A 25,025-nucleotide genomic window follows, 5' to 3' on the forward strand; every position below is an offset into this window, starting at 1 on the left:
ACATGAGCAGCAGTACCTGGTAGGCTATGGCATTTAAAAATGCTCAAAGTGTGCTGAGAAAACATCAAATCACCACCAGCTTCAACTGTTGATCCAACTCAGGATGGATTCATGATTCATTTGTGCTGTTTATGCCAAATTTTGACCCTACCATATGAGCGCTGAAATACTCAGAGCAGCCATGTTTAAATTCACTTCCTCCTTCTAACGCTTGATTTGAACTTCAGCAGGTCATCTTGACCAAACAGGGTCAAGACGACCTGCTTCATATGGTTGGTGTCATGTGATTGGGTGATTAGATATTGGTGTTGACGAGCAGCTGAACAAGTATACCTAATGAAGTAGGTAATGAATGTACATTGCAATCAACAGATAAAAGCAAAAAAAGAGATTTTACTTCTTTATCAAACAAGTTTCTGAGGTGTTTGAATGCTTTCCACACTTTTTCACTTGTGTGTAGCAATGCTTGCAGCAAGGCACCACATATAGCAAAGCATTTTATATTAAAACAATGGAATAATGAGAAATTCTCTTTTTAAGACATCACAATTTTTCCGCTTTGCAAAACCATCCAGTGGACTGTGTTGAACATTTAAATCACACTTAAAAACTCACCATTTAGTTTTTGAAGCAAATTAGTTTGGACTTCCACCTGGTCTGCATTTGTGCTATGCAACTGTAACTGTCACTGTAACTGTAACTATAATTGTTTTTAACTGTTTTTGTTGCCTTTTGTTGAAATCTGCTTTGCTACCTTGTGTGAAGCATTTTGATGGGCACTGTCCTTTTTAAATGTGCTATAGAAATAAAATATTGATTGATTGGTTGGTTGGTTGGTTGATTGATTGATTGATTGATTGATTGATTGATTGATTGATTGATTGATTGATTGATTGATTGATTGATTGCACTCTCTGACAGGCCTGCTCTGGCCTCGATCTGTATGTCAGAGTTTTGGAGCAAATGTTGGCAAAGATAACAAACATCATACCTGACTGCAGACCTGCCTCGAGTTCAGTCCTGCACAATACACGTCTTTTACAGGGAAATATTAAATTGTGAATGCATGAATTTTAAAAAAAAAAAGAAAACAAAGTGTGAGGCACAAACATTTAGTGGAATAATACAGATTCCCTCTCTTCTGATTGCTTCTCATTTTGGGAGTTTTTTTCCTGATAAACAAGTTGAGCTCCCTCTACGGCTGCCGCCCCCCCTCACAGTTGATGGTTATTGAATAACAGACGGTTTATGAGGCAGCAATAATGAAGCCTGTACATAAAGGGAATAAAGCGTGGACCAACAATGGGCAGTTTGTTCTGTGGCCTTCAAATGTGAGCCATTTCTGATGAACAGAAGCAGTTTATCTGAAGGATTTCGCAAGACAGGAATGGTTTTTAAACCAAAACAATGGCCTGCAATGCCTTTCATCTTCTTTGAAACTCGTTAGTAAGCTGCATCCGTGACGTAACGAGATATCGAAATAATATCTGATGTTTAATTAAAGTACAGAGACTTGTGCAGCATAACAAGTACACCTGAGGAAAAGAAAACTAAGACTGAAAGCACTGTGCCATCGGTTATTTATGAGTAAATGAAATTACTCATTGACACAAAGTGTTCTCCTGGTTGTCTTAATTTCTTAATGAGCACCCCGATTTAAGTTAAAGTCTCGCTTTACATCGTTGCTCCACAAAACCAAACAAACAAATTCTCTTTTGAGTGTTTCTCGGGCTGTTAATACACACACATCAGCACATCGGGTATCTATTAGGAAAACAGGATCGGTCACCAAAGCAGGCCGCCTCTGTTATCAAACCCATATATCACTCTCACTTTTTTCTTGCTGATAAAGTACCACAGTTAAAAGAGGACTGTCTGTGTGCCAGTGGTAATAAATTTGCCCCTGTCAGAGGTAACCCATGTTTGAATGCAACACGAAAAGCTGAGAACAATAGAAACGACGCACTGTTACGAAAGAGGTGCGTCGCTCTGTAAACACTTAGAGATGTTAGTATTTCAAATTCATTTTAACCTGATGCTTTAATGCTTTTTTATGCTGTATGGAAATAAAAGCATGTGCACTGTGCAGGATTTTGAGCCACCCCTCACTTTTTTATATTTTGTTATCAAAATGGGACATAGGTGCAATCATTTATTAAAATGTGCAAATATACATAAAAATACAGCACCAAGACACATGGAATAAAAATCATTATTTCCTGTGGCCACCTTTATAGCTAGCTCAGTCCATGACTTTATGCTTTATTGTGAGTTTTTCTATCCAGGTGCGCTTTTACTGCAGTGGCACTGCATTTGTGATCAATGTCATGCTGAAAAAATGAAACTTAATCAGACACACTCCAGATGGTGGATCAAATCTGATCTCAATTTAAGAAATTTTGACAAGACCTCCAACAACACTGGCTGAAATGCAGCCGTGACAGCCTCCGCTGTGTTTTACAGATAGCTGAAACTCACTGTTGTACCTTTCTACTGACCTCCATGCATACTGACAATGACTTGAACCAACCAGATGCATCTCTCAGATCCTGTGTCTGGTCTTTGCTGGAATTGTTTCCCATTTCTTAAGGACATGACTCTCAGATACTGTTCATCTGCATTAGAGGGTTTTTTTTTTTTTTTTTTAGGTCTGCCACTTCTTCTTTTGTCATCCACACCTCCAGTTTCCTCAAATTTTTAAGAACATATATCGAAAGATTCCAAGTTTTTAGCTACTGTAGACATGAAACTGTCATTCCATGAGTTAGGTACCTTTTTTTATGTTTTAATGATTCAGAGATCAGTGTTAAGAAAAAAAACAACTAAAAAACTAAAAAACAAAACAAACAAACAAAAAAACCCATCCCTCTGAAAATGGTCAGGTACAAGGATTATACTGAAAATAAGTGAAAAAGTAGCAAATGCCGAAAGAGAAACTTTGAAAGACCTTCAGAAAGATGGGACAACTGTTCTTCAAGACCACTTTAAAAAATGTACTAGAAAGTTTGGCTCCTTGGAAGCAAATCATAAAGAGGTGGCTCAAGACCATTACACAGTTCATGTGGGCAATGACAACCCTGAATATCTACTGATCCATACTACAACGCTGCAATCCCCAAAACCGAATGTATACATTAAAATAAAAACCACTATATTTGATCTACACTTAAAAACAAAAGATTTAAAAACATCCCAATTTATTAATTTCCAAAATACAGACAATGACAATCTTAAGAATTTAAAAGTGGAATTTCAGTTTATCATTAAGGCCAGAAAAACTGATTAGTTATAATAATGGCTCAGTTAACGAGGAATTCGCTGCACATCAAACCAGAAAGAGAAAACAAAAACACACTGATTATTTAAACAGGATGATTTCCATCGTTTCCCTTTGGCTGGTAGAATTGTGTCCTCTGAGGACTGAAACAACACAGTAACAGAGATTAACTATAAAACTGATTATTTACTGAATCATTCAAACTAAAGGAGGAACACTGCAATTGTCTTAAAATCAACAAAGATCTTCTTACAGATTTCATTAAAATCAATACATAACAAGATTCCCATCTGAAACGATATGTTATCTTGCATTTACAGTAATGATGACTATATTACATTATACATTGCAAACAAAGCAAAGAACTATAAGAGAAAACAGTAGAAAGGTGCATAAAAAATTTTTTTTCCTCATGCCTTCAGCCAACATCTTGTCAGGAAGGCACTGTGGATTAGAAACATCCATGCCATGTGTCCTGTTGTCATTTCACCTGAATAGTCTGTTCCAAAAGGATACAAAGGTGTTGGAGTTTAAGGCACCGATGAATATGAGCAGCAGAAGGTAGAGACTCATCATGATGGCAAAATGGTGTCTGAGGAGCCACGAGCGGCTGCGGGAATGTCTGAGGAAGAAAAACAGAAAAGCACGGTGACCATCAGGACAGAAGAGCGAGGTAACAAACCTCAGGATGAAAACAAGCAAACATTTTCATTTTCTTTCATGCTGTTGATTATTTATCTGTCAGTTCTCTTAGCCGCTCATCAAATGAGGGTCACAGCGGAGCTGGAGCCTATCTGACATTGGGCAAGAGGCAAAGTACACCTTGGATCTGGACCCTGTCTTATTTTATTTAATTTAATTTCAATGCACATTAATTAACATGGCTACTTGCGTCCATCCAGCTCTGAGTTTAAGCAGAGACATCTACACCACTCCTGCTCCAGCCACCTCCTCTAGCTCTTCCAGGGGGACACTGAGGCTACGTCCACACCAGCCCGGATAGATTTGAAAACGGTGTTTTCATCTGAAAACGCTCCGCGTCCACACTAGCGTTTTTAGTTGTTTTCACAGAGTTGTGCGTCCACATTGAAACGGCCGAAAATGCTTACGTTCCAGTCCTGCGCATGCGTGAAACGCAAGAAGATTCGGCCTGCCTCATTTCTGTCTGCCGTTTATTTACTTTCCGGCTCTTTGAAACGTCGTGGCAAAATGTCGAGGAAAAGCACCGAGTTTTTTTAAATGGACTAACAATGAGGTGGAGTTGTTGCTGCGAGTAACACAAAAGTACAAAGTTGCAAAAGCCAGTGAGAATTAAAGAATTTGAAGAAAAGCTATCTGGAGCATGTACAAACTGATATTAATCTTTTTTAGGGCTGTCAAAATTGAGAGCAATCAAAACAACTGCTGTATAATGCCCTCCCCTATCTTTGTTTAATTGGTCACATGACTGCATCACATGACTAAAATGCATCATCGTTTTAGAAAGTCTGCATTTTGGAGTGTCCACACTGCGACGGGACCACTCCGTTTTGAAATGGAGGGGACGGGAGGCCAAAACGGAGAGAAAACAATGCGTTTGAAAACGCATTAGTGTGGACGTAGCCTGAGGCATTCCCAAGACAGCCAATATAAATAATACTGCCAGAATGTCCTGGGTCCATCCTGGGCTCGCCTCCTGGGTTGACATGCCTGAAACACATCATATAGGAGGCACCCAGGAAGCATCCACCACTTCAACTGACCCCTTTCAAAGTGGAAGAGTAGCAGCTCTACACTGAAGCTCACTCTAAGGCCAAGCCCAGATACTCTTCAGAGGAAAGTTGTCTCTGCTCAACACTATACTCTCTTTTATTTTATTTAATCTGAATTAGTAATGAGTAAAAATAATAAAAACAATTTAAAAAACTGTATTCTGTTTCTCTTCTTTGCTCTTAGTGGGCTGTAATCAGATTACTGAGACTGTGTGCTGGAGGACATTCAAATAAATGTGACCTTTCCACAACTTTCACTTTGAATTTCTGATTTGTCAGCCAATCCTGTTCTGTATGAAAACATTTTTATGTCTAATGTTGCCTATTCACCAGTACACAAAAGCAAACTGCATCATTTGTCCCAGAAAGGTCTTACCTGGACAGGTGCCTCCGCTGAGAGTAAACAAGCAGGTACTTGACTCGTAAAAGCTGATTATTGGTGACTACAAAGTATTTATGTGGTACATCCCCTCCTTCACTGTTCTTTGCCCTCGAGCGCTGGCGGTCTACAACTTCAGAATCTGAAATCAAAAATGAGCGGGAGGCTTTAATAGGCTCTGATTTAAAGAGCAATAAGCAGGTAGAACATTCCTGGAAACAGATTTATGCAGTTACTGAGTGTTTTGAGAGGCATAAAGGTCTGAAATAAATTCAAGACAAAGTGTAGGCAACTTTTTTACCCACAACGTGTCATATTACATCATATAAGAGCATTATCGCTACCATGAGTACTCTCTGCAGTACTTTGTGACTCCCTGAATTTGTATTTTTGGTGGGTTTTTTCTTTCCCAATTCATTTTTTGGCAACAGTGAATTTTTCTATTTCCCTAACTCCAGCCTGTCGGGACATTAAGTCCTCACTCTTCCTAATAAGTGGAGGTCAACTGTGAATCAGTAAATAAAGCAGATTGCATGCATACTCCAGTGCGCTGGTCCAAGTGTCCCTGTCCAAGATACTGAATGAAGTGCATCCACGTGTGAGTGTTTGTAAGAGGTAAAAAGTGTTTAAAAGACAAGAGAATGTGCATGAATGTGTGTGTGTGTGTGAATGAATAAAAGTGACTTGTAAATGTTTTGAGGGCTCAGTTAGAGTAAATGGAAAAAGTGTATTCCGGGTCAGGGACGAGTTCCTGCCCCAAGTGGTGGAGTTTAAGTATCTTGGGGTCTTGTTCACGAGTGACGGGAGATCAACAGACTGGTTGATCTACGTCCCTACCCTCACCTATGGTCACGAGCTGTAGGTAGTGACCGAAAGAACGAGATTGGTGATACAAGTGGCAGAAATGGGCTTCCTCCGAAGGGTGGCTGGCCTCTCCCTTAAAGATAGGGTGAGAAGTTCGGCCATTCGGGAGGGGCTCAGAGTAGAGCCGCTGCTCCTCCACATCGAAAGGAGCCAGTTGAGGTGGTTCGGGCATCTGACAAGGATGCCTCCTGGGTGAGGTGTTCCAGGCATGTCCCACCGGGAGGAGGCTCCAGGGCAGACCCAGGACATGCTGCAGAGATTATATATCTCGGCTGGCCTGGGAACGCCTGGGTGGTCCCCCGGACAAGCTGGAGGAGGTGGCTGGGGAGAGGGAGGTCTGGGCTTCTCTGCTTGGGCTGCTGCCTCCGCGACCCGGCCCCGGATAAGCAGAAGAAAATGGATGGATCGATCGATCGATGGAAAAAGTGTATACAGGTATTTAAGCGATAAAAGTACCTTGTTTTAACCAAGTTAGGACAGGAGCCTTGGTGGATCTTGTGCACGCAAAGAGACTTAAAAACATCATTGTGCATCGTCTACATGATCATTAGTGCAGGCTTGGTACCCACATGCGAAGTTATCCCTATCTAACATCACTCACTCATCAAGACCCTTGCCCATTTCTGCTCTGGTTCTGCTCACTCCACCGAATTATGTCTCCCATTCTTTGCTCTGTTCCTTTTCTCTTCCCAGTCCCTCTGATTCACTCTTAATTAAAAACTGTGATCCATCATATATGTACAAATGCACACATTTTTGACCTCTTTAGTGTCATGATCCATATGTCTTATTAAACTGTCACTTTTTTGCTGCCTTCTCAAAGCTTTAAGACATACTGCTTTTACCTGACTGTTAAACATACCTTTTTTCTTCACCTGGCACTTAACATCTGGATGATCAATGACTTCACACAAGGCGACACAGCTCAGCAGTGGACCTAGGATGCTTTCTCTCCAGCCGCTGCTGTGGGGACTGTAGAGGACAGCCATACTGAGGTCACTAGTGAGGTAGGTCCCCTCTCCAAACACCGAGTTCTGCAATGAAACATGTCCATGTAAGCATAATGTATCGCTCTGATTTACACTCCAGCCCTTCAGCATCCTCTTAAACTCCCCTTGCTCCTCAAGATCAAATATTTGATCTGTAAAAAAACATTTAAAATAAGGTTTCGGTACACTGACCTTGTTGAGGTGACAGTGCAGGCCGTTATGAATGATCGAATGAAAGTTCTCCAAGCGGCTCCCGTGGAAAGCATAGAAAACATCTCGTCCTTCCCTCGTCCTCTCAAACCTGGCATTCATCTGATCAGAGTACTCCAGCTCAAAGAGGAAGTCTGGCACGGGTGCAGACATCCCTTCATTTTCCGTCAGGCTGCAGAGTTTGGCATACTAGTGAAGATCGGAGAAACACACTGTGAGCAAAGAAGAAAGTGGTGCAAGACCGTGGTTTATCTCTCTATGCCTGTAACATACCTCTTCCTTCTGTAGTGTCTTTACAGCAAAGCTCTTTGAAGACAGAATCCAGTGTGCGAGAGCCAAATGATGATCTGCTTCTCCAGGTCGTAGTCTCACCAGCTCTCTCACACCAGGCAACGAGTTCACATCTGCCAGCTGGAGAAGGAAAAACTCCTTTCTTTTATCATATTACCACAAACCGATTCAAATGTGTCTTTTACTCCTTGGAACACACGTCTCTCAAAGTCAGAAGACATCAAAAACATGAAATGATCACAAATTCACCTATGAGTAATAATTGGCATGAAGCTACCATTAAAGCACACCACTGCCACCGAGTGGATATATATCATGTTACATTTGATCAATTCTCTCAATTATCTTAACAGACCATATCTCAAATAAAAATAAACTTTTTTAATTCTTTTTTTCCCCCACTCGTTCAACACAGGATCATAGGTCAGACTTTATGTTCTACTGTTGAGTCTGCCATCCCTCTGTCTTCCTCTTTTGTGTGGATGTGTGCATGCATGTTACTTTTTTCTAGTTGCCATGTAAAGCTCTGTATCACTTTTCATGTTAATGAGTGTCCTTGTGCTAGGATACCTCTGCTTGGTGATCATTCTGATCAGTCACCTGAGTGAATGAATATATGGCTGAACTACAGAGGCGCTGCTGCTGTTGGTTTGGTGATCTTGACCCTCAGGGGTATAAGTGCTGAGGAGTTATTGAGAACTTAGCCAAGCATATACCTCGAATCCTCTTGGAAGGACTGGGTCGACCTAATTTCCTCTGTGCCCAGCTATATTCTGTTTTATGGTGTCTCCAAATGCTTAAGGCTACCACTGACTATAATATAGGATCTTCAAGAGGTTTTCACAATCACTTTAGCACTCACCAACTCCTCAAACTCCTTATTGTCACCACTTAAGTAACGAGGAGGGAATGGTCTGAGCAAAGAGTCTCTCTTGTAGTTCTGAGTGGCAGCAACGAAGAGGCTGCATCGCAGGTCTGCTGCTACGGGGTCTCTTTGCAGGCAAGAGCACACCAGCTCTCTGACTGCTTCAGGTGGCAGCGGTGGCTGCATTCCCAGCACTGTGTACAAAGAGATAAGATAGCACATGGCCAAGGTCTAGGTTTCCGCTTTATGTAAGTCTGCAGTCAACAATGACTAAGTTTTTAATCCTCATAATTATACACATTGAAAGATCTCAACTATCAAGGCTCTTGTAGTTTATTTCACTCAAATCCTCACATCAAAGAGGATGCTATAATTTAACATTTAGCTTTGGTGAGTATTGTGTCATCTCTCATCTTTTTCTTTTACTTTGAAAGGGGGACACGTTCTGCTTGGGATGCGAAAGCTGACATTACACCTCATCCTTAGTTTGCTAAACTAGGACACTAGCTAAATTCAGCTCATCTACTACTGGAACAATTACATACTTTAGCTTTTGCTAAGTTAGCCTGTGTTAGTTTAATACAAGCTTTATAAAGCCAATATTAGGACAAAAGTGACAGTTCAATTATAGTTACTAGTGCTGATTTGTAATGTTAGTCTTACCTTTCTGTATTTGGTTACTAATGTTATGCAAAGAAAGCGACGTCTGAGTAGCTAACATTAGCTGAGCCACTACAAGAGAGCATAACTGCCGCTCTTCACTAAATAAAGCCTTGTCAGACTACTGCAGGTCCCCGTATGTATTGGGAATACATCACTGTGGCACTCGTATGAGTTAAATTTGACAGACCTTGTTTAGGAATATAATTTTTGCCCTTACCTTCAGTCTTGCTTAACTCATAGCACTGAAGAGAAAGCTAGTGGTAGCTTCAGGCACTGCTGCGTTCAGGCACAGTTCTGCCTTTTGGAAACCGTATACGAAACACATCTGACAGATGTGCAGCTGAGAAAGCGAGTGAGCCGTGCTATCGAGGCAGTCTGAGACAAAGACGGAGCACACAATTAATTTCCGCATAAACGCCAATGTGTATTCGGTCTGCTGTTTTACAACATTTATTCTACCTGGAGTCTAAAATTGCACAGGACACGCGAAGGCAGCATTCACGAGACCAACTGTACCGATGTTTCAGAGAGCCATCTAATGTTTGACAGCAGCAACTAAACAGAGTGCTTCAACTGCTGGGGTGGCACGATAGTCAGTCTTAAGCCATTCATTTCTTTGTATTTTATTAGGCACACCAATTTAGTGAGATATGTGCAAACATACAGTGCATGGAAGTACAGTATAAAAGAAAAAAAAAGATTTTGTACCATTCTAATACGCTTGAAAGTCAATATTTGATATAAACATATCCATTTTTCAACACAGCCTGAACGCTCTTTGGTAAGCTTCTTGTCATTTCTTTAAGAGAAATAGTTCTCCGGGTTTCTTGAAGGACATTCAGAGGTCTTTGGTTGCCTTTTGTTCCACTCTTTGTCAAGATGGTCCCACACTGCTTCAATAACGCTGAGGTCCAGGCGCTGGGAATGCCAGTCTATGACTAATAGTGATCCATTCAGTAGCGGTTTTTGATACGGGCGACATGGGCGGTTGCCCAGGGGGGCGGCATCACGGGCATCGGCCAAAAAAAAAAAAAAAAAAAAAAATGCTCGTACTCATGCTGCCCCGACGTCATGCCAGCGCATTTTGGGAATGGCATAGGCACCGATCGGTTTTCTATCGCCCATTTGCTGGGAGTAAGGGCGCTCTCCGTTTGCGAGGTGCCCCTGCTGCTTGCCGCACAGGGAGGAGAGGGCGGGGCGGCGGGGGATTCTCTGGCTGGCTGGAGCAGCATCAAATAACCAACTCGCAAAATAAAACAAAATAAAAACAAACCAACAAACACGAGAACACCAGACATTATGATACAGACTTATAATTTGCACCGATGTTTTTTCGAAATTCTATATGCGAAAAGTGAGCGCGAGAGCCCTCGGTGCGCCTGCTTGCTGCTGTGCTGAAGTCAAAGTAAACTTTACTGTCATCTCTGCTATATACAGTACAGTATATAGAGAGACGAGACGACGAGGCTCCAGTTACAGCAGTGCAAGTAAACAAACATTAACTATAAGAAGAATAAGAAAATAAATATACACTTTAGGACTAGGGTTAAAGGGATCAATAACTATTTAAAATTTATAATTTACAGTTTGATGATTTAAAGTCTCACTCACAACCCGTCGAAAGGGGAGGGGGCCGGCGGCTTCCAAATAGAGCACATTTCATTTATAATGTTGTAAATCCAAGCCTATTATGTATTCATGATTTGAATTCTGGGTTGTGTGAAATCCCAGAAATAAACCCTAGACAAAGGGAATCTGTGAACTAAGGTGTAGGTCTGTTAGGTTATGTTGTGGTGATCCTCGGGTTGGGGGATGGGTGTTCATACTGGAGTGCAAAATTAAAACCAATGGAAGATGGACAAGAAAAGTTCAAAGCCATCAGGTCCTCAGTTTAGAAAAAAGAGAAAAGAAGAGGAGGAGAAACGAGAAAAAGATACAGGTAAGCAGATATGTCATTGCATAATGGCAGGTCATGTATCCTGAAACAATCAGAATCAGAATCAATATACTTTATTAATCCCTAAGGAAATTATGTGGGTTACAGTTGCTCCAAGAAGAAATGGTAAAAAATAGTAACTGTAACAGACTAAACTCCAAACAACACTATGTTACAGATTTTACACATTTAAGAAATAGCACTAATATGTACAGATCACTCAATTATAAATATCAAGGATTAACAGCGGGGATTATAAATAAATATCAAAAAAATTGACAAAAATATTACAGAGTAGAAAAGAGCATGTGTAAAAAGGATGTAACTATTGCAGTGTTTACAGTGTGTTAGATGGCCACGGGCAGGAATGATTTCCTGTGTCGTTCAGTGCTGCTTTTTGGTAATCCCAGTCTCTCACTGAACGTGCTCCTATGACTAGCCAACATGTCATGTCATGGAGTGGGTGGGAGGTATTATCCAACATTGTCTTTATCTTGGACAACATCTGCCTCTCAGACACCACCCTAACGGAGTCCAGCTCCATCCCCAACACATTACTGGCCTTGTGGATCAGTTTACTTAGTCTGTTGGCATCTGTGACCCTCAACCTGCTGCCTCTTTGTAGATTCAAATATAATATAAAAAATTATATTATATATTTATTATATTTATTATATTTGCATATATTAAAATTATTTTAAATTTTTTAAAAAGCAAACAAAACACTACATTTACAAACACTACAATATAACAAACACTACACCCACAAATATTTGTGTGTTTTTTCTTGTTTGTTTGTTTGTTTTTTGTACTACTTGAAGACTAAAATGGTCCTCACTTGAGCCAGCAGTGGCCCACAGCTCATTTAAGTTTGAAACCCCTGTTCTGTAAGTTAGCAGCACATAGCATAATGAATATGTGCTTTGAATAAAGAAATCCCTTGGGTGCTCATGGTTTCCTCAGTTTCTAATAATACTGATCAAGTCACATGAGGGAGGTTTTTCACAGCCTGGTATAAAAGTGATCAATAAAGCATTTATAAATAATTTACTACTCCTTAATAAAGCTTTAAAATGGCGAATTATTAGAGTGTGATACTGCACATGTTTTTGTTCTCATCTCCCTTTGACTGAACTGAGCTTCTTATTTGGTTTTTAATTTCTCTTTTTAACTTTTGTTTCCCCAACAATTAACACAATATTTTCATTATACTTTATTAATCTTTTCAGCTTGATCAGTATTTTAATTGCATACAGCAACTTCAGCCGTGGTGATTATGTGGTTTCTTTGTAATAAACTTAACTTACTTTGATGCAAATTTGTAGTCAAGCATAGGAGAAAAGCACAATAGTATCAATCCAGTCCATATTAACCTGTTGTTATGTACCTTCAGTAAAGTGTGGAGATTCAGAAGTTCTTTTATTGCTGCCATATAACCTGCATTATTATAATTGCATTAATAACATGGTTTACAGTATTATTTTATCAGTAATATTCCTTACAGGGTTCATATTGCATTGAATATGTTTGTCATCACATTCATTCTATTCACAGGTTGAGTTCATTCTATACACATTGCATAACTGTGCTTGTTTAGAGTTGATGTTCCATCCAAGAGGGTTTTAAGCTTCACTGGTGAGAGTGTCCAGGTGATACATGTTGAGGGAGGATGAGAACATAGCAGGTTGATTGCATGCATGCTTACAATACATAAATCTAGCAACAGGCCTGAGCGAAGGCCCAAGTGTCTTTGACCTTTTTGTAACCGGCTGCCCTTTTACCTACTTGGTAACAGATGACTGGAGGCGATAACCAGCCCTCAGACACCCTGAAGGCTTAAGACTACGACTTTGCATGGAAAGTGTTATAGAAAAGAGAAGTTACATGTCTGTTTATAGTTATTAGAGATGTACAAGATGTACCCTTGTCTGTAAACAATGACTATACATAATGTATTTTTGACCTGTATTTGACGCCATGGGGGGGGCGGATACCCCATTGCTTTAAAAGTGTTCTCCACATGTAGTTTTAGCAGAGAGACAGAGAAGACTCATGCTGTAATTTTTTGTTCTGTATTAATAAACTCATCGTTTGATTGCACTTTTCTGGGGCCTCCGTGGTTTGTTTCACTGCTCTACATTGATCGATTTCGCGACAAAAGGTACTATAATACTATTGTTTTTGGATGAAAATATTTTGCAGTCGGTGCCTGAAGTCTAGAATTTATAACCAAATGCTGCACTTCCTCCCTTGAGATGATTTGCCACTGATTGTCTCCTTTGCTTGCAGTGACATCTCTTTAGACCTCATATTGAGCATGCCAGTGCACTGCTACTAAATGCAGCTCCAACTAGTTTATCTGCCTATCCTGTCACGGAATAACGAGTGACCTCATCTAATCATCAAATAACTTGTTGTATAATTGTACATGTTTCGAGCCTCTGAAAATAGGGGGTACATATAAAAAAGTTCCTGAATCAAAATTTGAGTGTTTGATTTGAAATCCATTATCTTTGTGTACAGATGCAAAATTACAAAAAAAGTAATTGTACTTATCAAGTGTGTTTTATTTTATTATTATTTTTTGTTTTATTTTGATTTATTTTATTGCACTTGTATATATATTAAAAACTACTACTACTACTACTACCACTAGTGGGGGAAAAGTACATTGAAATGTATTTATACTACTAGTAAAGCGGTATCTTTATTATAGAAGTATATGATAACAGGCAGCCAATCAGGTCAGGTTGTGTAATGCCGCCTCTGATTTTTAACACTGTCAACCTATTGGTTAAGAGCTAAAATATTTCTCCTTTCTGATTGGTCAGGTCAGGTCAGCAACAAATCCATTGTTTTGCCAGGGCCCTGGTCCTACCCGGGCGGGCACAACCCAGCGGTGAGGAGGGGGCCGGTATGTACGTAATGAAAAGACCATACATCACGTGCCCGCCTCTTACTCCCAAACCCATCGTTTGAGGAAATACGCGACATTTTCGTGTGATTAGCGCTAGATCTAGCTGTTTCCGCCAATACAGATCAAATCGTAGGATGCAATTTAAACGGACGGAGGTATTCTAGCGACATTCACGGACTGAACTGGAGGTAGGACACCGCATTTTCATTCATTGGTCTTCAGCTAGAGAGGGAGGGAAAATATTGGATTTTTTTATTTTATTTTTTTTAGCGGATTCTAGCTTCGGTAAAACCTCGAAATTTGTAGGCCGGGCTGTTTACTGCGAAGAGTTTGTGCTCGACTTGCTCGACGTCCGGATGATGAACAAGAAGAAGAAGCCCCAATGCAGCAGCCTGTCGCGCAGGCTGAAGGACGCTTCTCCATCGCCTGTAATCTCAATGCACTACCCCACTGCAGCATCACTGCCATCAGCCGAACGAAATACACGTCTAAGACAGCCGGAGATTCACAATGAATAAAAGCAACTTCAGCCAGACTGCATTTTCGTGGCATAGATTGGTTTATCTGTGCTAGAAAGATGCCCTTCAATCCACCATGCGTCCACCATGACATGCGCTACAAATATGATTTTCTAACACAGTTAAATATGGAAGGTAGCTGATTATGGCCTATTAGCAAGAAAAATGCGATAACCAGAGAGTAACGTCTATATAATCCAGGCTTTAATCTCAATAGGCCTTTCAAACGCCTATTGTGAATCCCAAAGGATATACATTCGAGATCACGACAAGGCCACACTGTGTCCTGGAGCGCGCATTACACTGCTAAAATATGTGACCAAGAAAACAGGTTCATCTCAGTCTATCTGATGCTCCTCTGGAGGCTGGGTACCACCATGGGTACCTCCTCTCTCCAAATCGTGTCAGGATGTCAAAGACTCATATTGCAGTGATTGTGGCTTGTTGCTTACAAGCAGGGCCGGGATAGTAAGTGATGTTGCACTTAATCATGCACTTCTCTCCTTCTCTGCAGTTTGGTTTTCAAGGCAGCTGAGATTGAAGAAGTCTGTGTGCCTGGTTTACAAGTGGAGGAAAGCAGTGAATCATGGCAGGTGAGCTTCCCCCCATTTATCCATCTTTATGCACAATCGCCCCATTTATAAAGGTTGAATAAAAGCTCATGCACCTCTCTTGACTTGATTTCTTCTTGATGTGAAGCACTGAATCACGTCTCTGTGTCCTAGAAAACAACTTCCCTCCCCTTCCTCGCTTCATCCCCCTTAAGCCATGTTTTTACCAAGACTTCAACGAGATCCCAGACCAACACCGCACTATGTGCAAGAGGCTCTACTACCTCTGGATCTGTGAGTGTACCTGCAGGAACTGCTTTTTATTTGCTTTGCATTTGGAAGCAGTCGGTATTTGCATGCATCTAGCTGTAACCTGTTAACCTGTCTACTCCTCTTCCTCCTCATGCTGTGCTGCTTTGTTTTACCCAAAATATTATGAGAACTAAAGAGTGCAAACAGTCCGTGCAGCTGGGAAACTAGATTGGCCGGTCTCACATTATGTCACAGAGCCAGATAACCACTGTTTTCATTTTACTGTGGTTTTTATTTTGAGGGCTAAAGTTTGAAAATGATTTAACTCACACATTTACTTAGTGGTTTGTGTTTTGACTGACAAACTGTTCACAAATCTGAAGCCCAATTGAGGTCCCACGGGCAGAAAATGAGGACCTTCAACTATATTTTTTTAATTTCACAGAAGGAGGAGTTACTGTACAGTTTTATAGTGAACGGTAGGAATGATTTCCAAAAACATTTATGCCCTTTATTTATTTCCCACTATTATTTGAGATCCACTAACTCTTAACTAATTAATGGAAAACACAATTTGTACACAAATTGTAAAAGTAGGTAGTAGTGTCAAGTTATTACAGTCACATGAGTATTATGGTATGTTTTTCATTATCACATAGGTTCTGCTATTTGAAGCAAAAATGTAAGTCTGGTGAAAAGATAGTTTAGTGTACACGTTATGTTTGGTGGAAATTGTATGCTGAATAAAATGTACCTCTATATCATATTTTATTATTGTAGTTTAAGTCTTGAATGTAGAACTGGAAATATGGCAGTGCGTAGTTGTTGGTCTTCATAGTGATTAAATCCTGCTGAGTTATGAGTAATGATGGAGCCTGTGGGGTGTTTGCTGTAGCGTTTTTTGTTTGTTTCTTTCCTCACTCTTTTATGTTTTTGTCGTTCTTCCTCTCTGTGACGCTGATAGTGCATAGTGCCACGCTAGCTGTTAATCTGATTGGTTGCCTGGCATGGATGTGTGGAGGAGGTGGAGCTACCAACTTTGGCATGGCTATCCTGTGGCTCATCCTCTTCACCCCTTGTTCCTACGTGTGCTGGTTCAGGCCCATCTACAAGGCCTTGAAGTAAGTGCGTTTCCCTCTGAGTTACACTTCTTCCTGCTGTTCCGCTGAATCAGATCATTTCTGACGATTACTCTCCCCATGCAGGACCGACAGCTCATTCAACTTCATGGCTTTCTTCTTCGTCTTCATGGCCCAGGTGGTGATCAGTATTATCCAGACTGTTGGCATTCCAGGCTGGGGAGTGTGGTAAGAGTTTGTACTGGTTTATTAAAAGTGATGTATACAGATGAAATGGAAATTAACTGGCATTTATGTTGTTTATTTTTCTTGTCTTATTGTTGCTAAAGATGATTCTAGAAGCACCTGAATCAAGGGGTATACTTAGTGATCTAATCTAAAGCATACACTTTGGTTCAAAAAATAATTTTTTTCTAAACCAATGAGGCTTTAAAGAGGTTCATTATCCTTCTGAGGTCTAAGCCATCAAACTTTAATTCCTAATTCTTAAATATTTTTTTTGGTGATAAAATATGATTAACTTTGATGCATGGTTGTTTTCTTCCCTGATTGCCGAGATGTGGGAGAAGAATTTAATAAATGAAAAAATTCTATATTCCCATCACCTAGGTTTATAGTTAGTGTTAGGGTTTTCCCCAGTGATGACTACAGGAACTACAGGAGACATCCAGAGCATAACATAACATGTTTTTTCTTCTTTCATTTAATAATGTAGAGAAGCGTTTTCAGACTAAACATCTAAAATTGTCACGGGTGTTTATCTGGCGGTCGTGAAGCCTACGAATGACATCCCATCATTTCTGTTTGTTGCATTTCTCCACTTATTCATTACAATTTCAGCTTTTTCTCTCATCTGTGTTAAAACTGAGCAGCTTGACCTGTATTTGTATTATGTTTAACATTGATGTACTGAAGAGAAACGGGAAATATTAAAAAGCAGGTATACAAGCAGTTTTTTCCCCTTTTAAGTCCTTTTTGTTTCACACTAATAATAATATTAACAACAAAATGATTATTAAATATGAGCAGTGTGAAAACAAGAATACAGCCCATACACTGGCATGAGCAAATGACCAATATATTTGTATGTATATTTCTAAGAAGAGACAGATGGTAAATGGACTGATTCTTCCATAGCACTTTTCTATTCTATCTGAATACTCAAAGGGCTTTAAACAACTTCCCTCATTCACCAATTCACACCCATTCATACAAGCACCTTTTTCTAAGCTTTTTCTATGTAAAGGTTCTTTCTATTTAACATTCATACTACAATGGATGCATTGGATGCCCAAGGACATTTGGCATCCAGACTGGAGTAGCCAGGGTTCGAGCCACCATTAGCAGATGGCCTGCTATACCTCCTGAGCTACAGCAACCCCAGGAGAAACACCCTTCAGGCAAACACAGAGTTTGTCCAGCAGAAGGCTCTCTGCAACTTCCATTTTGATCAGGCTGTTTTGAACTCCACAAACACAACAACCAGCTGACCTGAACAGAATCATGCCTGAATTATTCTTCGGCAGGAAATCTATGTCGTAGCTTTCGATGTAACTGAAAACTCTTTTTAACTCTACACTGTAACCTGACATTCAGCTTTTATATGTTGGCTCAATGGCATGGAAGGTTGCGATGTAGGGTTAAGAGGGGTTTCTGGTTTCAGGTTGTAAAGTTAGGATGTAGATTTTCTGCAGAAGTCTAAATCAGGCTTTAGGCACAGCATCAATGAGTAATTCACAGCTTGTAACAATAGTCTCTAAATATTTTGGTATCAGTATTAAAAATCCTATATCAGAATTATCTAGCATTATCAAGCTGAATGTATTGTGAGCATATGATGATTCTTCTGTGCTTCTTCTTCAGCGGTTGGCTGGCCACCATCACCTTCTTCAGCACCAACATTGGCTCAGCTGTGGTCATGCTGATTCCCACCATCATGTTCACTGCAGTGGCTGTTTTATCCTTCATCGCCCTCTCAAAGGTGAGTGACTGATTTCGACCTGGTCACAGAAATTAGATCGATTATTGCTGGTATTAACAAGTGAAAGAGAGCAATCCAATCCAAGTAGCATTGAATAATTAGCTTGTATTATAATGCCAGCACTCTTTCCCACTTAAAGGGAAGCAGTGATAACATGACATTTGATTCATTTGCACTAGCAACAGAAATGTTTGGAGCAGAGGTATTATTTATTTCAGGCTGTTAAAATCCCTTTTTGGTGAATGCAAGGAAGCCTTGAGGGACCCAAGTACTTATTAGAATTTGGTGATCAGAGGTTATTGTGGCTGTTTTTTGGGGGGTTTTTTGGTTTGTTTTTTGCTATAACTCTATAGTTCATATGCTGTGTTTGAGAACATATTACATTAAGGTTTAATAGGATAACATTACGACTTTTTCTATCCAAAATGTCAAAGGATGACTTTACTGTGACATCAGAGTGTTCTGCAAAAACATTTGAAGCCACAACTCTGGAAAAGAAGAGGGGATTGTGGCCATATTTCATGACTGGTGGCATCTAAGTTGATGATGCTAATCTCGAGTTCTTACGTTAAAGCTTTGGTCAAAGTGTGACTGTTTTGTGCTGCAGGATTAAAGATGCGTGTGAAGCATCCATCTTTTAGAATCTGTTGTTTCTTTAAGGCTATAATTCTAGTTTTTTAACTATACCTGCTAAGTCATTGTGGCAAATTCTTACCATGGGAATGCTGTCCATCTATCACCACACCCTCATATATCAATCAGCGGTATTCTTTCCTCTTATTGGTAGTTGCTTCACATCCCAAGTTAACGGGTCCCAAAATAACAACGCCAGGAGTTATTTGGTCTTGATGTCACTTATTGTCATTGAGGGTCCGATGCCCCTTTGGTTGTGCCTGCCCACATGGATATTACATAAATCAATCGGTAGTCATGACTAGGTGACATAAACACACAGCTCTGGATCTGCACTCAGCTCTTTTGTCCATCTCCCAAAAACGGTGATGATTGTGAAAACTGTCTTTTTGATTTTAGTAAACCTCTGTTGTGGTGGAAGCACAGATAAATGGCTAGTATTGAGTACTTTGCGTATCTATGGAGTCTGAATTTTTTTGAAAAAGTAATGGAAGAAAAAGAAGAATTTAACAGTGCATGGACAAATGTTTTATTTCACCACCAGCACTGATATTTAAGCAGTAAGCATAAATTGTTGGTAGACTTTTGTCAAAATAAAATTGAAAGTTATCTATTTTTTGTTTAGTTTTGATGTATTTAAAGCCATTAGGCTGCTATTTTTTTACTTTATTATCCAAGTAACCTCCTTTTAATTTTATTCATTCACACAAACTCCAGCATAACTCAAAGTAACTGCAGAGCTTTATACAAACCCTGTTTCAAAGTAGGTCTAAATATACTAATAGTGATTCACAAAGTGTGGGCCTGGCCCCCCCCCCTGGTGGGCAGCAAAGATATTACAAGAGGGGCCCCGGGAACGGCAGAAATTCAGTTTGAAATTACTTGCAAGTAAGTACCATTACATATTTATATAAATGTATTATTCGTATAAAAAGTGAAGTAAAAATGGTAATAGCAGTTGGTTATGTTGTGATAGTGCTCATTACTCTGACCTGAATTTACCGCTCCTGTATTAAAGTTTGTGTCCCAGGCAGGTGGGTCACAGATTGGCCTTAACACTTTGCTTAAGACTGGGTAGGATTAGCAATGAATAGCCAACAGTGTGTGTTGTTTATGTTTTTTAATACATTCTTCAGAGAAATACATCAGTTTGCCTTGTGTTTCAATTAGAAGATTTAAGATCGGGTGGGCTTCATGGGATTTTCTGGTTTTTAAGTGGGCCGCAGCATACTGATAATTTTTCATCCACTTCATTATTGTTTTTTCATATTGGTAATAAAAGTTATGAAATAATAACTAAACATTTGTACTTACATTAGTTCTGTGATTCCATAAATTCAACAAAAACAAGGTATTAGTATATTTAAAATGCAACATTAAAGTAGTAAATAATCATAAATATCCCACTGCAGAATTGTCACATACTTATCATACTTATCACTACTACAGGGTCTGTCAACTTCATCAAGAACGTCATTGAGATATAGGATGATATCATTTATTATTATAAGCTGGGAATTTCTTGTGTTACAGCAGGTATAACATTATTTAAACATGACAAGCATTGGGATTGTAAGTCTCAAATATATCTTTTTGGGTCTAGAATTGCTTAGGAACAGCTCTTTGGAAAGTAAATGTTGCCAATACTGTGTTCATGACACAAAAAATGAGGTGCCACTACAGAGAAATAATAAAATTTACCTTGTCTTTATGGTAATTTGGTCAATTTTACAAATTGAAAAAAATAAAAGTCATACTTGATAGAGAGTAAAAGGCATGTTGTATCCCATTTCTCCTTTCTGTCTTTTTTAGGTGCATAACTTCTACCGCGGCAGTGGTGGCAGCCTGGGTAAAGCCCAGGAGGAGTGGGCTACGGGTGCCTGGAAGAACCCCCATGTCCAGCAGGCAGCCCAGCAGGCCGCCATGGGGGCTGCTCAAGGCGCCATGCAGCAGAACCAGTACTCAGCAGCTCCCACCTACAACTACGACGAACCCATGTAGGACAGAGGAGTGGGCCAGGTGGCTGAGTGGGAGAACTAAAAAGGGATCAATTAAGAACACAATTCAGAATTAGGTGCCCGTCACTATAACACTGTAAAGCTGAACTCAAACAGAACAATGTAAAAGTCATGTTTTTGGTGCAAATGTACTGGGATTTCATTATTTTACTCGGTTCACATTTAAATCAACAGTTATTTTAAAAAACAAAAAATGTTGCTGTTGTTTTATGCTGCTCAGTTGTAGCCGGTCGGTGTTGCTTTCCAACAGAGACACATAGCCTAAAATAGGTAGACCCAGTCCCCTGAGTATCTTAAGTTTATTCGAGTAGGTGGTCTCCAATGTCACTCTGTAAATTTTCTAATGACCTTTAATGTGATATTTAAGGGACTGAAACAGCTATATTGTTAAGGGTCTTTACTTTTATTTGCCTTGAAGATCACCAATGCTGAAACAGTTATTTCTCAGCTGATGTAGTGGACTAGCTGTTTGGCTAACAGCTGAATTCTTGTATATAAATATCAAGAAATTTTTATTTCCCATTAAAGGAATAGTTTGACCATCTTGGGAAACACCTAAATTCACTCTTATGCTTCAGGGTTATATATAGGGTATTATAAAATTAATCTTTGCTAGCAGCCAGTTAGAAACAGATAGCTTGGCTTTATCCAAGGATATTAAAATCTTCTTAGCAATTATAGCTAGCAGTATAGCTCTAGTGATCTGACTAGCTGGTTATATGTCACTTAAGAGCTCTTAGAGGCAGATTTTATTTCATTTTGACAAAGTCATGCTAGCTGTTTCTCACTGGATGTGAAAGAGCCACAGATCGCAAGGGGAAAATATGTACTCTCCAACGGGCTGGCGAGTGGTTCATGGAGATTGCCAGTAGTCACCAGGTGAAATCACTCAAAAAAAGGGTGCAACACCAAAAACCTCCCTTGTGGTTGCTTTGGTTGCTAGCAGGTTTCCACGGTCACCTTTAGTTTGCATTGAAGATGCTGCCTTGTATGCAAATGCTCGCTAACTATTGACTTAGCAGCAGTAAAACTTGAAAAAGTGCAACTTAACCAGGAACGTTCCGCCTTTTGAAACATGTTGGCTGCACCACTGAGGCACAACTTTTATTTTAAAGGCTAATGTTTTCCGTTTCACTACAGCTCAGATAGCAGTTAGACAGTGTTTGTAGACAAATTAGCATCTTCCTTGCACACTACTGGCAATCTGTTAGCTACCAAAGCTATTTCATATTTACATACAGATATGACAGGGGTTGCTTTTTAACTTACAGCAAGAAATTAATTAGATCAAACTACCTATTTCTTAAAGGTTATGGTACATTTTAAGTAACCTTTTGGTAGTTAAAAAAAGAAAATGCTTAAATACCAGTAAAGAAACTCATCATCTTTATCTGCTTTTTTTTCTTTCCTTTTTTTTTAATTGAAAAAGAAAGTTAAACCATGTAAAGTGAATATTTTAAAAACAGAAATATGGAGTTTTTGTTTTGGTGATCTTTTTGACAGTATAACTCGATTTATTTACATTCTCAGGAAAAGTCTAATAGCTGTTTTTAAATTGTACCTGTAAAGCCTGTAGAGCTTCAACATGTTGGGCTTTTGTCTCCTTATATCGCCCCTATTGACCATGTTTGGTTTTGTCGTTACATACTAGTTTTATGTTGAGCAGGCTGAGTTTAGTTCAAATATTTCTTTTTTTTTCATGTTAAAGTGAAGCACACGCAGTGTTTAAAGGTTGGAGTTTATTGGTCAGACATTCCAAATCGATGTTATTATAAAGGTCAAAGTGAAAGAAAACCAAAACACTTGCAGGTTATGGTAAGTAATAGTAATAATTGTTGTAAGGTGGTCATAACATTGTATGGAGTGATGGATGTTTACTCTCCCTTTGGCAAATTCTCCCGCTTACCCCTACGTGTAAATGCTTCAATGACTTGTTTCTGAACATCTGGATTTCAGGCCTTAGTGTGTTATTTCGTGGATGTTGGTGTTATTCCATGAGTCAGTGTAATAAGAAATCTACATAAAAGAAAAAAAAAATTAAATTCAATCCAGTTATTTCTTTATGGAGTGAAATTTCACAAAAGGACATTCGTGCGTAGCCCCGGTGAGGCCTGATGTGTTCAGTCAGAGACGGTGTCGTTCTGGTTTCTTCGAGTCTTTGAAAGCTTCAGCATACAGTAGATGGTTCGTACAGTCGAACAGTAATAGATTTAAAACAGTGAAGTTATCTGAATGCTCGTTACTTTAAAATCTGTGAGTCGTCTTGTCTGATTGTGATGATGTGGTATCCAGTAGGCTGTTTGTTGTACTACCTTTTAGTTGTTTTGATTATCTCTCTTTTTTTCCCTGTGTATTTGAATGACGTGTGGATGCGTGTGAAGCACATGGTTTGTTGTGTCTTTCTGTTTTTTTTCACTATGCTTTTTGTTTTTGGAAAAAAAAAAATGTAAGTAATGTTTGCGCCGGTTTTCCTCTTGGCATCGGTGCAACTTCATTCAGAGTGGAGCAATACTAACAGTAGAGTTATTACAATCAGCTGGGGTCCTGTTGTGCAGCCTTTAAATACAGGAAGAAAAATGTTACCAACCCCAACCTAAAATGTCATAAAATGAATAGCTAGCCTGTTTTTGAGTTGGACATCACTTGTATAATTTTACAGTTTCATAGCATTTTCACCAGCACATGCACACACAGAAGTAAGGAGGTGTAACCCTGTAAAAAGTACCATACATCTGCTCATCTGTTAGTAAATGCACAGCTGGCCATTTCTATAACGTAAATGTGAATTTTTTTGCACAAAGTTGAACAAATAAGCTACTTTCCCTGTGTATGTAGTAAGTTCTCATGGTGAACTTTGGATCAGTCCAAACTTTCCGCCATATGTACATACAACACAATTCATGTGTTTATGGAAATTACAGCTGTGTAGTTATTGTGTAGCAGGAGCCGCTAATACACTTAATGCCACTGTATCAAAGCTTCTGAAAGCCATTTCCCATCTTATTCCCACATGTTCTGTATGTTGTGTAAAATGTATTAACATGTACTATATCATAAGTATATATGAATATATAATTACTTGAGGTGCGGTAAATATTTGCCATGGATCAACAAATTCAGTAGGCCCTAAATAGTCGAATGAGTCGTTTGAGGGCGCTGCGTCTCCACGAGTGAACGAGGAAAACATTTTGTGTATTACTTTTGTATTATTTGGTCTTACCCTAATAGATATTAAATAGTTCTTGTTGCATCCTGGTCTGTTATGTGATGAGTTTGCATATGGGTATTATACAGTTGTAGATATGGAAAATGTAACTTTTTTTTAAATGAAATATTGACTTTTAGGTGTAAATAGCTGCCTCGAGTAGCTAACCTTCACTTTCTTCTGTCCAAATGCAAACCTTAAATATTCTAATATTCATCTCCCCTCCAACATAATTGAATTTTCATTCTTTTCGAGGTTTCTTTTTACATCATAAATGACAATTATAAACACTTTTATGGATGCTTTACTTTTGAGGTTGATGGTTTGAATACTCCAAATGAATCAGGGGCATTCGTATATATCATGCATTTCATACCTCAGCACACTGTATCCGATTATTACAACTGGAAATTATGTGGTCACCATAGCGCCATGATAGTAAGAGTAGTAACTAACTAACCTATAATAAATTAGAGTTTTAAAATATAACAAAATGGTTCTAATAGATACAAATAGCTCTAATATAAATATCCCAGATGCTGATCACTATGCTAGACAATCTCCCAGTTTATATTTGTTCAACCTGCCATCAGCAGCCAATCAGCAACTAAGATTGAATCAGAGAGGGAAGAGAGCAGGGTAATGA

At 39.3% G+C, this 25,025-nt stretch overlaps 2 protein-coding genes across 4 annotated transcripts; one reads left to right on the forward strand and one right to left on the reverse strand.

Moving 5' to 3' along the window:
* Positions 1 to 3,180: 3,180 nt before the first annotated feature.
* parp16 (poly (ADP-ribose) polymerase family, member 16) lies at positions 3,181 to 9,718 on the reverse strand. 2 transcript variants are annotated; one of them, XM_031755690.2, is made up of 7 exons: positions 9,507 to 9,718; positions 8,624 to 8,820; positions 7,744 to 7,881; positions 7,453 to 7,659; positions 7,134 to 7,305; positions 5,405 to 5,549; positions 3,181 to 3,899 (listed from the first exon to the last, which is right to left on the reverse strand). In XM_031755690.2, exons 2-7 carry the CDS (start codon positions 8,810 to 8,812, stop codon positions 3,764 to 3,766), a joined length of 987 nt encoding a protein of 328 aa, XP_031611550.1. In that variant the 5' UTR covers positions 8,813 to 8,820; positions 9,507 to 9,718; the 3' UTR covers positions 3,181 to 3,763. The 2 variants fall into 2 exon arrangements, with proteins under 2 accessions (XP_031611550.1, XP_039470134.1); XM_039614200.1 differs by lacking the exon at positions 9,507 to 9,718 and adding an exon at positions 9,290 to 9,447.
* Positions 9,719 to 14,059: 4,341 nt separating this feature from the next.
* Positions 14,060 to 24,424, forward strand: scamp5a (secretory carrier membrane protein 5a). 2 transcript variants are annotated; one of them, XM_039615769.1, is made up of 7 exons: positions 14,060 to 14,139; positions 15,175 to 15,253; positions 15,386 to 15,505; positions 16,428 to 16,584; positions 16,669 to 16,770; positions 18,406 to 18,523; positions 20,969 to 21,157. In XM_039615769.1, the coding sequence occupies exons 2-7, from the start codon at positions 15,247 to 15,249 to the stop codon at positions 21,155 to 21,157; spliced, it is 693 nt and encodes a 230-aa protein (XP_039471703.1). In that variant the 5' UTR covers positions 14,060 to 14,139; positions 15,175 to 15,246. The 2 variants fall into 2 exon arrangements, with proteins under 2 accessions (XP_039471703.1, XP_031611479.1); XM_031755619.2 differs by lacking the exon at positions 14,060 to 14,139 and adding an exon at positions 14,146 to 14,330 and having other exon boundaries at positions 20,969 to 24,424.
* Positions 24,425 to 25,025: the final 601 nt, after the last annotated feature.

Source organism: Oreochromis aureus, linkage group 7 (genome assembly GCF_013358895.1).
Source record: "Oreochromis aureus strain Israel breed Guangdong linkage group 7, ZZ_aureus, whole genome shotgun sequence".
Classification (NCBI taxonomy): Eukaryota; Metazoa; Chordata; class Actinopteri; order Cichliformes; family Cichlidae; genus Oreochromis; species Oreochromis aureus.

Coding starts and splice junctions, on each gene's coding strand:
- parp16 (XM_039614200.1), bottom strand. CDS start 9,347: ATGTTAGCTACTCAGACGTCGCTTTCTTTGCATAACATTAGTAACCAA. Junction 8,821..9,289: donor TAGTAACCAAATACAGAAAG/GTAAGACTAACA, acceptor CTTTGTACACAG/TGCTGGGAATGCAGCCACCG. Junction 5,550..7,133: donor GTGCCAGGTGAAGAAAAAAG/GTATGTTTAACA, acceptor TTTTGATTTCAG/ATTCTGAAGTTGTAGACCGC.
- scamp5a (XM_039615769.1), top strand. Junction 15,506..16,427: donor GCTCTACTACCTCTGGATCT/GTGAGTGTACCT, acceptor TGACGCTGATAG/TGCATAGTGCCACGCTAGCT. Junction 18,524..20,968: donor CCTTCATCGCCCTCTCAAAG/GTGAGTGACTGA, acceptor TGTCTTTTTTAG/GTGCATAACTTCTACCGCGG.